Here is a 13,637-nt window from a genome sequence, read left to right as displayed (position 1 = left end):
CCACCCAGGCCGGCCCAGGACACGTCACGTGGTCTGCCGAGTGCGGCTCTGTCACGGCCGCGCACGGCAGACCATGTGACTGGAGCCTATCGGGGGATGCCCGATCCCCCGATAGGCCAATCCGCCCCTGATCATCAGATATGATCACTTCCAGATCCCACTCTTGTTTTATGCATAGAAGAATCTTACCCTCCCCTTCCTCCCAGACTGTATAGCTCCCTTGGATTTTTGTAGCCCAAATTCATGACTGTATTTTTTTAGCATTAGATTTCAACTTCCAGACTCTAGATCAGTCCAGCTCCGGTCCTCAAGAGATACAAACTGATCTGGTTTTCAGGGTATCCACAATAAATATGCATGAGATTGGCTTGCACTGTCCCCATTGTGTGCAAATCTATGTATCTCATGCATATTTATTGTGGATATCCTCAAAACCTGGCTTGTATGTGGCTCTTGAGAACTGAAGTTGGCCATCCCTGCCCAAGGCCATTCCTCAAGCTTTGCAAGATTCCTCCTCATGTTTTCTACATTTTCCTGGGTGTCTATTCTGTTGCAGATATTGGTATCACCTCTAAAAAGCAAACCTTTCCTGATGGTCCTTCTGCGATATCACTTAAGAAATTGTTGAAAAATAAAAACAGTCTAAGAACCTATCCCTGTGGCACAGCACTAGCAATGCCACTTTCCTTGAAGTGAGTTCCACGCACCACTGCTTTGTCACCTCCCACACAACCAGTTTTTAACCCAATCAGTCACTTTAGGGCCTTCACCAAGGGTGCTCACTTTATGTATATGTCACCTATGAAGAGCTGTGTCAGAAGCCTTACTGAAATCAAAGTACTCTACATCAACTCTCTGCCCTGATCCACATCTCTGATTATGCAGTCAAAGAAGTTAATCTGACAAGACTTGCTTCTGGTAAAACCACGCTGCCTTGGATATTGTAATCCTTTGGATTCCTGAAAATGCTCTATCCTTTGTTTTAGTAGCAAGTCCATTTATTTGCTCATCAGAGGTCAGACTAACCAGTGTGTAGCCTCCTTCTAATTTCTGCTTTTTTGAATAGAAACCGCATTCACCTGTCTCCAGTGCTCTATAACTAATCCTGGATCTAAGGAAGTATTGAAAAAGTCAGCCACTGAAGTTGCCAGAACGTCTCTAAATTCTTTTAAAATCTTTGGATATACTCCATCTAGCATCATTGTGCTCTCTGCTTTACTTTTAGCTAATTTTTCACAAACACATTTTTCTGAAAGTGCTTTGAGGTTTACATAAAAACAAGAAATGTCATGCTGGGTAGGACCGAGGTCCCTTGAATCCAACATTCTGTCTCCAACAGTTGCCAGTCCACTTTGCAAGTACCTGGCAGATCCCATAAAATAGTATTATTCCTCTTATTCACACCCAAGGATAGCAACAGCTGTCTTTAGTCTACCTGGCCAATAATCTGTTATGGACTTTTTCTCCAGGAACTTGTCCAAATTTCTTTTAAATCCCACTATGCTTGTTGCCTTGATCACATCCTCTAGCAATAGATTTCACAACTTGACACAGAAAATAAAGTACTTTCTATAATTTGTTTTGAATCTACTGGTTGTTTGTTTCATGGAGTGTCCTCTTCTTTTAGTATTATTTGAAAGAGAGAGAGAGAGAAGAGATGTTTCCCTCCTCTGCATCTTTTCTACTTCCGCTATGTCTTTCTTGAGATGGGGTGACTAGAACTGCATTCAATTCTCAAGGTGCAGTCGCATCATGATCCAATACAGAAACAATATATTTTCGATTTTATTATACATTCCTTTTTGGATCATTCTTTACATTGTTTGCTTTTTTGACTGCTACTGTGCACCAAGCCAGTGATTTTAACATATTGTCCACTAAGAAGTCACTACCCAGGTCTATACTGGAAGTCACTACCCAGGTCCTTTTCCTGGGTAGTGACTTCCAGTATAGAACCCAGCATCGTATACCTGTAGTTGGGATTATTTTTCCCTATGTGCATCATTTTGCACTTTTCCACATTACATTTCATCTGCAATTCAGTTGCCCAGCCTCCCAGTCTCACAAGGTCCTTCTGCAGGTCCTTGCAATCCACTGTCATTTTAACAGCTTTGAATAATTTGGTATCATCTGCAAATTTGATCACTTCAATTGTCTTTCCCTTTCCAGATCATTTATGAATGTTAAACAGTAGAGGTCCCAGTACTTATCCCTATCGTTACTCTACAAATGACCTTTCTCCATTTAGAACATTGACTAGTCCTACCCTCTGTTTCCACCCTTTTAACCAGTTACAAATTCACAATAGAACACGGACTCCTATCCCATGTCTTTGTAATTTCTTGAGAAGTCTCTCACGGGGGATGTCGCATCTTCCTCAGGGAGAATCTGGGTGTGATTAAAAACAGCTTGTTCTTCTGTGCCTTCCGAATTACGTTTGGAGAATTTGGCAGTTTGCTAGTGCACGATGTCCCCAACTTGGAATTGCACCATTCCAAGCTGGGGACATCGTGCACTAGCTCTCCCTTTCTTCTGCAATTGCCAAATTCTCCAAACGTAATTCGGAAGACACAGTTAAAAAATACACAACAGCAGGACAGCTCTTGCTGAACTGTAAAAGCAAATGCTTGGGTTTCAATTCAAAAAGCAAAATTCAAAATATACAGTAGGAGGGCGGCTCTCACTGTAACTGCCAAGCAAGTGCTTGGCTAGTAATTCAGATGCACCACTCAAAACACTGTCGTAGGGCAGCTCTGGCTGCAACTGTCAAAGCAAATGCTTGGGTAGTAATTCAAACGCACAGTTAAAAATAGCAAGGCTTAAAATAGTACTGGTCTTAATAAGTTCACCATGTCCTCCAGCAGTGGTTCTTCAGGCCACTCCATGTTGTTTCCTTCCAGCCATGATTGCAGCTCTGTCTCTCTAACGAGGGGAACAACTCCTTTCCCTTCCTCTTTGTCCATTGGAATGAAATCCTCACTCTCATACCGGAGTTTCCGCTCACCCTTCTCTGAGACTCCACCTTCAGAGCCCCATAATTCTCTAGGAGTGTTAGTCCTCCTAGGAAGCACTGTTTCTCTATGGTCTCTCACCGCTCCGGGGTTTCTCCTGACAGGCTGTCTGCATGCCTCTCTTATTGGACCACCTGGCTCCCTTGCCCTCAGCCCCGAATCACTATCTATTATACTCTCCCTATCCCATCCTGACCTGCAGGAGAAGCCAACTCTAGGTCTTGCAGATCTCCATGTTTTAGTGTTACTGTGACCTGTTTCTCCTGGAGATTTATAATTCTTCTGTATGGGGGGGGGGGGGGGGCTCAATTTGCCATAGGGGACTCTGTTAAATTCCTTCTGAAAATCCAAATATACTATATCAACCAGCTCACCTTTATCTACATGTTTATATACATCGTCAAAAAATTCTAAAGTATTGATAAGACAAACCTTCTTCTGGCTAAAACCATGTTGACTCTTCTCCATTAAGCCATGTCTGTCTGTATGAGCAGGGATTTTGTTTTTAAGAACATATCTACCGTTTTCCAAGACACCAACATCAGACTCACTGCTCTGTAGTTTCCCAGATCCCTCTGGAGCCTTTTTTTTTTTTTTTTTTAATTAGCATCATATTGGCCACCTTCCAGTCTTTAGGAATCATGGCTATTTCAAATGCTAGGTGACAAATTACTAGTTCTTACAACAACTGTGAGGTGGATTTTGTTACTCTAGCTTGTCAGTCTGATCTGTTGCATTCTCCATTGTTACAGATATTTGTTTTAGTTGCTCAGAATTTTCATCATTAAATATTTCAGTTGTAAGCATGTTCCCAGCCTCCTCCTCCATAAAGACCGAGGCAAAGAATTCATTCAGTTTTTCTGCTCTTTCCTTTTCCTCCCTGAGCATCTTTTTTGCCCTTCAGCTATCTAGTGACCCAACTGACTACCTTACAGGCTTTTCACTTCAAATGTACTTGAAAACGTTTTTATTCGTTTTTGTCTCGCTCGAAAGCTTTTTCTCTGTCTCTCTTGGCCTAACTGTTTTACATCTAATTTGCCATTGCTTATGCTCTTGCCTGCTTTCATCATTTTGGTCTGCTTTCGTTTATTTGTATTGGTTTTTCCTTATTTTAGACCATTTTTTTAAATTATGGATAAGTTTGCTGTCAAAGGTACTGATTGCTATTTTTTGTTTCATTTTATTTATTTATATACCACCTTGGGAAAACCATAGCCTGCCCAAGATGGTGAACAGGAATACACATAAAAAGTATACACCATTTAAAATACATAACATAAAACAAATTAAAACACCCCACTGAACCATTTATCATAGGATCTACTATACCCAAAACCCACCTACTTTCCTAAAACAGTCCTCAGCCCACCCATCATGCTGTTAGGGTAAGATTTTTTTCCTTTTCTCAGCATCCCTGTTTCCATAATCAGCGAATATTTGAAATTAAGGCTTCATAAGCAGAACATTTACCGTCATTTTAGCAGCGACAGTAACCTTATTTATTTTGACCTGACAGTTTTCTTTCTGTTCTTTTGGGCTTCCAGTTTAATCAGAACTGACATGCAGCACTTTGGCATCATGAGCTTTCAATGGCAACTATCTGGGTTCCCTCCCTCCTTATTTTTATATCCCCTTCCCAAATTACTTAGCCCAGTCATCATAACAGTAGTCCTTGGCCAAGAGATCAGACTGCAATTCCCTCAAACGCAGTAATATGGATCCTGAGTTTGACCACTAGGTATCACTCTTGAGCAGTACCTTCACAGCGTCTCCAGCACTGCTACTGAAACCTTTTAGATTGGCTCTTTTAAATGTTCTTAATAGGAGGTTTATTCTTTATGCTTTGGCTATGGTTGTAATGTAATAATGTCACCAGTGGAGTCAGGTTGCAGGGCATTAGCCCCCACATATTGTACAGGCTCTCAGTATCAGACAAGACTCATAAGGGGCCATCCTCAAGTTGCAGCTGAGACCCTCATATGGATCTTTGTGGAAAGGATGAGAAATGATCTGTAGTGTATGTACAATAGGAAAGTATTGGCTGAATGTTCTGTCTTCTAGCTTAGCTAATGCTGTCACCTACCATAAGATTCTTTGCAGGTTGGAATGACTTCTGTTGGACCAACTTAAAAAGTACTCAGAAATGATGTTCCTATAGCAAACTTTATTTATTTTCATATTTTATCTTTCTGCTGGATTTAATAAACATATTGTTTTTTTTTATTTGTTTTTTTTGTAGGCCTAGAATTACAAAGGTGCACTTTAAGGAGACACAGTTTGAACTCAGAGTGTTGGGAAAAGATGTAAGTTTTGATTGTGTGCATCTTGAATGTAGAGGAAGATAAATACATTTGCTTACATTTTAATGTACAGTGTAAAACTGATGGCGTGATGTTTTTATCCCTGACTGAGCTTCATCATAGATTTAATTCAGTACTATTTAAGATTCATTCATGCACTTCAGCTGTTGAGAGTGTATAGGAAGCTACTATAAACCAGTTCCTGCCCCCATGAACTTATCATATGTTGGAGCCATGGAACGTGGACTGAGCTGTGTCTGAATCTGAGTGATGTGTTTTAGACCAGTAAAGAAAGGGTTTTCAACCCTGCAGAGACTGCAAGCTGCCACAGCCAAGGTGAAAGAATATAAAATACGTAAAAAAATGTTGTGTGCTCTCTTGTGAATGACAAATGTTCTTCAAGAACCAGCATCCAACACTCAGTGTTAACACTTTGGAAAAAGGGCTGTACTGTTTAGCCAGCAGAGGAGGAAGCCAAAGGAATGCTGGGAGACCTTTTAAGGTGGAAAAGGCTCAGTTTGACTGGCTCTGTCTGTGTGTGCAGAGCAGGGACAGCCAAGAGCCAGGAAGAGAGGAAATGTATCTGGCAGCCCTTCAATCAGTTCTTTTCCTGAAGAGCTAATTATCGAGAGGGAGAGACAGAAGTCTGTGCTCTGAGGAAATAGAGACAAAACAGCTGCTTTTGCTTCACAGCTGAGCCACCTATAAAATTCCAACAAGGGATAAAGGAGGCAGGAGCTGAGAGACTTCCTTTCCAGAGATATCCAGGCACAGGAGCACCAGACATATCCAGCACCACGGGAGCTGGATCACTGGTTTAAGTAATCTAAACTTTGCACAGAGTACTTTAGCAGAGGAAGGAGAAGGTTTATTTCCTTGCCTTTGCAATCTAGCCCACTCCACCATCAAGAGGGGCTTCTTGATTTTCTTGGGTTTTTTTCCACACGATTTTGTTTTTGGGACAGGTTGCACCCTTTACAAACTAGTGACATTGGGGTGGATCTGTTTCTCCCCACCCCTTTTTTTTTAGTACTTTAGGGGTATAGACAGTTTTGGAAAGCTGTGTCCTTCACTGCTTTTCCCCCAACCTCTCTCTATTAGCTTTCCTTATTTATTTATTTATTTTCTATCCATATGAATATGTTGGTTGCCCAGCTAACAGGCCATACCCAGTGCTATTTTTGCATTGCTTGATATAAAATAAGAAAACTGCATGTTTATATTATACTTCACTGCTGTACTTTTCCCATTTAATGTTCTGGTTGGATTTATTGTCTGATTACACAATACTAGTAAAAATACTAGTGTTTTATTCTGTGTGATGATTTTATCTGGTCTGTGGTGCCACGAGTGAGAAGTTGTTTGGGAAGGACACGGAATTGTGATATTGGGGTGACCGGAATCCTGTCTCATCCCCCACTCAGGCTACAAACCCGAAGATAAATCATATTAATAAATATAATTTATTATGTGGTACTTTCCACCCCAAGCTTAGGGGGGTAATTCATAGTCTGGACCAAGGGGGGAGGAGCCACAAGTGCTTCAGATTCCTATTGAATGTGAAAAGAGAAGGGATGTCTACTTCCAAAATGGTAGTGCGTCTGTACCAAAAATTTTATGAGAAGTGTCTTAAGGTTCTAAAGAAGACCTAGAAAAGAGGAGAGACTGGCATATAGTAGAGACATTCAGATATCTAAATGGTATAAATTATATACAGGAATCAAACTTTTTTCAGAGGCATGAATGCTCTAGAACAGGAAGTCACTGTATGAAGTTCTGGTATGAGGGTAGACTCTGAAGGAACATCAGGCAATATATCTGCATGGAAAGAATGGTGGATGCATGGATTGGTCTCCTAGGGGGGAGATAATGGAGGCAAAACTAACAGATTCAAGAAAGCATCAGGTAAGCGCTGAAGAAGGCTTATGATGCTCACTAGATAGGGAAAGCTGAAAAAAGACTGAAGAGACCAACTCAGATTAAGTGTTATAGACCTGGTCCCCAGAGGGGAGGAGTTAGCAATCTGTTATAGACCTGCTCCCCAGAGGGGAGGAGAGAGCAATCTGTTATGAATCTAGCTGCTGGTTACTCCCGTTGAAGGAGGAGTTAATCTGTTAGCGATCACCCCGCCAGGGGAAGCAGAGTTAGCACTCTGTTACGGATCTTGCTAAGGAATAGCAATCTGTTAGTGTTCTGCTCTTCCAGAGGGAAGGAGCAGCAATTATGCTTTGTTCCTGTAGAAAGATGAACCAGCAATCTGTATGATTCCCATGGGGAGATAGCTATCTGATATGGGTCAGCTTCAGCAGAGAGAGGAGTAATGGTCTGATGTGGGTTGGCTCCCACAGAATGGTAGATGAATAATACCGCTCTATTAGTGTAGGAAGTAACACTTAGTAGAAATAGTGAATCCCTGGGCTGATGGCGGATGACAGCGCCCTCAAGTGGAGATCTTGAGAGGGACCACCGGCTAGGCTGGAGTATTGAGACAAACACAGATAGTTCTTTTTTAGACTGGAAGTAGAACCACCAGAGGTGGCAGTAGTGAGTTGATATGCCTGGCAGGGCTGACGTCCCTCTGATACTGGAACTACGATCTGAGTTGCTGAGCTGTAAGGAGAGACTATAGGTAGTGAGTAGACAGGGAATGCTGGGCATAACCAGTGGTAGATGATACACTCACAATTGTAGATCTCTGTAGTATCTTCTTTATGCAACATAGTCTTCAGTATACAGGAAAAGGAGCTGCAGGCAAGTACTGGTTTCTGTAGGCAGTCTGAAATAGAACTCACAATAACTGTGTATGGGATGGCTTCTGGAATAGAAGAGAGGCTAGAAGAGATTTACGAACATAGGCCCTCGTGGAGCGAGTACCGATTCCTATCTGCAATGGTAACTCACGATCTCCGTACCTGCGATAACGTCTTAGACTGAAGGGATCCTTAGAAATTAGGAACAATGGCCCTCGTGGAGCGAGTACCAGTTCCTGTCTGTAATAGGACTCACTGTGTTTACATCTGCGATCGCCTCCAGGCAATAGGAGTCTTCGGGAACGTAGGCCCTCGAGGAGCGAGTACCGGATCCCGTCCAAAAATCTGAAATCAAGAATAGAGAGAGCGGAGCCCCCAAGGAGCGGGTACTCCTGGTAAGTTAGAAAAGGCTGAGCAGTGGGGAAGAATTACCCTTGCTGACACGGAACGTAGTTGCAAGTAGCGTGGACTGCCGAAGCAAGTCCCTTTGGAGTTCTTTGCTAACTCGCTTGTAGTTAGCAAACAAAGACCTTTTAAATTAAAAATGGATGACGTCATTATGGGGGGGACGTCCCCGAGGTTCACGCCCTTGCTGGCACAAAGTCTGGAGCGCCCTTACATCATCAGAACATGGCGGATCCGTAGCGCCAAGCCAGCCTGGGGATACCGGGACCAAGAGGCGGGGAGAAGCCGTGGCTGCATCTGTCTGTCTGAGCCGAAGGGAGTCGCCACAAAGGTAGAGAGGGTGGGGCGAGGGCGAGAAGAGGCACGAACACAACATTAAGAGACTGGTAAATCCTATAAAAACTGAAGAAAATAAGTTAGCAAGGAATTTGTCTGATTAGGATTTTGTGTCGTACTTTGTAGAGAAAATACTGTTTGTATGAGTTTTGCAGATTTAAAGCTAGAGATCTTGCTGAATGGACAGGACTTGCAGATAAATGAGATGAATAAGGGCTGATGTGGAGACAAAATTAGGCTTAAGAAGGAAGAACCCACCATTTTGGGAGTAGACCAAACAGAATTAGAAGTGGGCTTACAGGAGTTCTTAGAATTAGAGACAGGCCTGGATAATTTTAGCTTAGTGTCAAAATTACAGATAGGGAATCTATTGGACAATATAAGGGCAATGATATGTTATCTGGATCCTGTTCCCTCTTACTTAGTAAAGTACCAGAAATTGGATTTAATTCCACTTTTAATTCAGATTGTCAGTAATAACTAAAGCTTTGAAAGAGGCAATGATATGTCCTCTGTTTAGAAAAAAAGATCATATTTAGATTCTTCTCTTGTGGCTGGTATTATCTCCCTTTTCTTAGTATGATTCTAGAGAAGATAGTCTATCAATAAATTCTGACATAGCCAAAAAAGATAAATGGTTTGCATATGTGCCAGTCTGTCTTTTGAAAAGGCCATAGTTTGGAAACACTCCTATTAGCATTAATAAATATTGTAAGAATTTATTCAGACAAGGGAGTAGATTCCTTTTTGGTATTACTCAACCCGTCTGCCGCAATCAACATCATGGACCATAAGCTCCAGATATATTTACAAGAAATAAGCTTTTCTGGGGTGGTTTTAAAGTGATTAATCTCTTTTCTTAAGGATCACTCTGTGGGCTTGGTGAGACCACTTAGAGCTGTATTATGTGGTGTCCCACAGGGGTCAGTGCTTTTGCCACTGCTCTTCAGTTTATATCTTTCCCCATTAACCTCCTTAATCCTTGGTTTTGAAGTAAAATGTGTTTTTTATTTGCAGTGATGTTCAGTTGTTGGTTCATGTAGATGGGAATCAGATGTCAGGATTTGCAAAGTTAAATTATTGTCTTAATTCAGTGGCCAAGTAGCTCAAAAAGGCTAGATTTAAACTGAATCCTGCTTCAATCCAATTCCTTATGGATGAGTAGGTGTGAGAGAGTTTTGTTGATCTAACCTTCAGTTATAGGGACAAATTCAATACCAAAATAGATTGCAAAAAGGTTGTGAGTTATGCTAGATACCCAACCATCGATGAAAAATTGGGCCTTGTTATTTGTTTGCAATGTGTTTTTGTAGTTATGGCAGCTTTGCCAATTGCAGTTTCTGAGAAATAAGATTTAATTATGGTCATCCATTCTTTTATGACTGTTTGGATTTTTGTAATTCCCTATACCAGGGATTTCTCCAGTTGTGCCTTAGGAGATTTACTGTTGCAGAACATGTCTGGAAGGCTGTTTATAAGTGTTATGAGATCATTGCTTTTAGCATCTATCTTGAGAGCGCCACTGGTTGCTGGCAGAGTTCTGTTTAAAGTTCAAGGCATTATCATTTATTTTCAAATGCTTTCAGTCATCTGTGCCAGCTTATTTGGCTGATTTGCTATCCTGTTATAGCCCAGGGAAAACTTTGTCATCACACCAGGCTTTACAAATTGTTCCATCTTTGACAGCTGCAAGATTGTTGGTTACAAGGCAGCAAGAATTTAGTTGTTCTGTGCCATTATTTTGGAATAGTGTTACCTCACAATGTCGGCTTTGAAACTAGCTACTTGCTATTTAGAAAGAAAGTAAAGTTGTGGTTGTAAGTGCAAGCATTTGGAGAATAGAGTGAGGTTTGGACAGCACAGATATAATGTACAGAGTTCTAAGTTATTAAGCTGCTATGCTAAGTTTTATGTTTGTTTTTAACTGCTGTATTTTGATATAAATTTTTGTTTTATTGTTCCTCTCTTTTTGATGCTTTCTGAGGAGAACAAATTATCAAGTTGAATAAACTGAAACAAAAATTAGCGGCAAAGTAGTGAGCGGAAATTCAGCGATCAACTGGGGCCAGTGGCACTGTATCAGGAATGAAATTTGTGGACTCTATGGACCTAATGGTTTTTACTAGCCATTATATTCTGTTTCTTGTCTCCTTTTTGCAAAGGACATTTTTATAGCGATAGGGTGAGGCATTAGAGACTTGTAATAACAAAGCAGTTTGTAAGATGGATAAAGTGAATTGGATGCCCTGATGTGCAGTTTAGAAGTTGATAATGTGTACTTGAGTTTATATTTGGGGTTTTTTTTAATGAAAAAGCATCTTTGCAGGAGTACAGGTTCCACTCTAAAGTCAACTCACTTGTCAGCAACAATAGCTGACATGGCTTAGGACTATCCAGTGTGATTGAACATGCTATGCAGTCCCCAAGCTGTAAAGCTTTACTTAAATTTGAAAATGTGGAGGAAATAAATTCCCCAACAACCACATATCTAGCTTTAGAAGTAATCTCATATTTTTGGAAGTTGTAACAAGACCCCAGTTTGGATTTTTACCTGTGTGCCCTTTCTCTAAATCTGAGCTTCCAACCCACTCAGAACCTGCTCCACTTCCTTGTGCTCTCATTTATAATACAGGTGTCGGGATGGGTGTTTGAAATCATTCTGTGGGTTTTGATTTGCAGCCATCTGGAGTTTTTATTTTATCAGTTAGGCATCACTCTCCTCCCTTTATAACCCAGCCACTGTAGTGACCATCCTCGACAGGAGATCATAGTTTATGGCTTCCTTTAGAATTTGCTGGCCTGATACGTTTGTAACTTGAATCCCTAGGACTCGCTGTTGTACATAACTGGGATTTCCTTTATCTGAGGGATAGGGATACTGCCCTTGCAGGCCCAATAAGCTGAAGCCAGGTTTGGGAATCAAATCCAGGTCTGCAGAATGGCAGTGTGTACTGCTGTCCCAGTATTTAAAGGGAAAAGAACAAATTTGAAAATTCAGTTGCTTCTTGTATCTTAACTTTTGAAAGCTTCTATACATATATTCATATATATATATTTCATATTTATTTATATCACAACACAGAAGCAACTCCTCTCACTAATAAATCAACCACATAGAACAGAGAGGAAACAATCACTGTTAAAAAAAAAAAAAAAAAAAAATTCAACAATTATTCTCATCTGAGGACAACGATATCAGAATAGAGTACCTTTAATTTAAACCACTGTCTCTCGCCACGCAGTGGGCCCCAAACAGCATCAGCCGTCTTTGGCACTGTATTGTAATCATTTATCGTTGCCCCATGTAATTTTATCACCTATTATCCAATTATTTAATTGTTTAATTTTAAAATATCCAAATTAATTTTTAATTTTTTTATAATAAAATAAAAAATACTTAGAATCCTCTAGCGTTCACAAAAATGCCCAACATGGACCATGTATCAGCCATCACAGTCTTTTTGAATACAATGTCAACAATGGGATGGGAGCAAATTATCAATGTACCAACTCATAGAGGAGACCATACCCTAGACTTATTGTTCATTAACAACGAAAATATATTAGTTAATGCTATCGAGGTAAATCCAATCCCTTGGTCAGAACACAGACTGATAAAAACTGCATTACAAATTAAGAATATACTGATGAAATCTTATGAAAAGACAAAATTAATTTAGTGGAGAAAAATTTACAAATGAAGAGTTAATCAATAAAATAAATGGATAATGTGATTCAATCTTGGACTGAAATGAACCAAAAAATAATTGACAAGATAAGTCCATTCGTTGAGAAAAAAATAAAGGATAAAAGCAAGCTATGGGTTAATAAAGAGACAAGGCAATTAAAGAAGCAATTAAGGAAAAGGGAAAGAACGTGGAGAAAAACACCTTCCAACACTACAATGTCCTATAGAATTTTGCTTACCAAATAAAGAAAACTGATAAATAAAACAAAAAAGAATAGTATGCTTCTAAAATCCACGACATTAAATACAACTCCAAAGCACTGTTTATGATGGTTCAAAAATTAACTAGTGAAAGAACAGGGGACATTCATCTGACCGCTGCTCCTTTAAAAGAAAAATGTCATGACTTTGCAAAATTTTTATCAACTTTAAAGTTCAAAATTTGGTCAAAGGTTTGCTACTGTGCCAACCGATATTTTATTACAGTCAATGGAAGTGCAGAATTGGACACAGTTTGAATTTGACTCAGAATTAGAAATAAATTCAATACTGACAAAATGAAACCCTGCTACTCATCCAATGGACTTACTAACAGTAAAGGCTTTAAAATCGATTGCAGAAATAGTAGTGCCTCACATCACAATTATGAATATATCGTTAAAGGAAGGTTATATTCCCAGTGCATTGAAATTTGCAGCGATCAAACCAATGTTAAAAGTTAACAAAACAGATACAGATAAATTTGATACTAGCCTATAGCTGTTTACCAGCCATAGCTAAAATACTAGAAAAAGCCATTCTCTCTCAACTAACAGATCACCTCGAATTAAACAATATTTTATTACCAAGACAATACAGTTTTAGGAAAAACTACGGTACTGAAACCTTATTAGCCATATGTGATTCAATGATGCGAGGTTTTGATACTAGTTGTGCTTATCTACTAGTTTTATTAGATCTGTCAGCTGCTTTTGACACAATAGATCACAATATCATGACTCAAAGATTGAAGGAAATAGGTTTAGGGGACAAAGTGCTGAAACGGTGTACGTCTTTTCTCTCTGGGCGTTCATTTCAAGTAAGAATAGATAGAGGTTTATCTGAGATAACAAATGGAAACAGGCTTACCATAGGGCTTAGGTTGTCT

The 13,637-nt window shown here is 40.0% G+C and overlaps 1 protein-coding gene across 6 annotated transcripts in view; it reads left to right on the top strand.

The window, feature by feature from the left end:
• Positions 1 to 13,637, top strand: part of EPB41L4A (erythrocyte membrane protein band 4.1 like 4A) — a 726,290-nt gene that overhangs the window by 429,705 nt on the left and 282,948 nt on the right. For all 6 annotated transcript variants that reach the window (XM_029571795.1, XM_029571770.1, XM_029571789.1 and 3 more), the window contains one exon: positions 5,251 to 5,314. In XM_029571795.1, coding sequence (XP_029427655.1) covers positions 5,251 to 5,314 — 64 coding nt within the window. The remainder of the gene's footprint in view (positions 1 to 5,250; positions 5,315 to 13,637) is intronic.

Source organism: Rhinatrema bivittatum, chromosome 1 (genome assembly GCF_901001135.1).
Source record: "Rhinatrema bivittatum chromosome 1, aRhiBiv1.1, whole genome shotgun sequence".
NCBI lineage: Eukaryota > Metazoa > Chordata > Amphibia > Gymnophiona > Rhinatrematidae > Rhinatrema > Rhinatrema bivittatum.
Note: the sequence above shows the minus strand (reverse complement) of the source record. Positions and strands in the feature narration are given on the sequence as shown.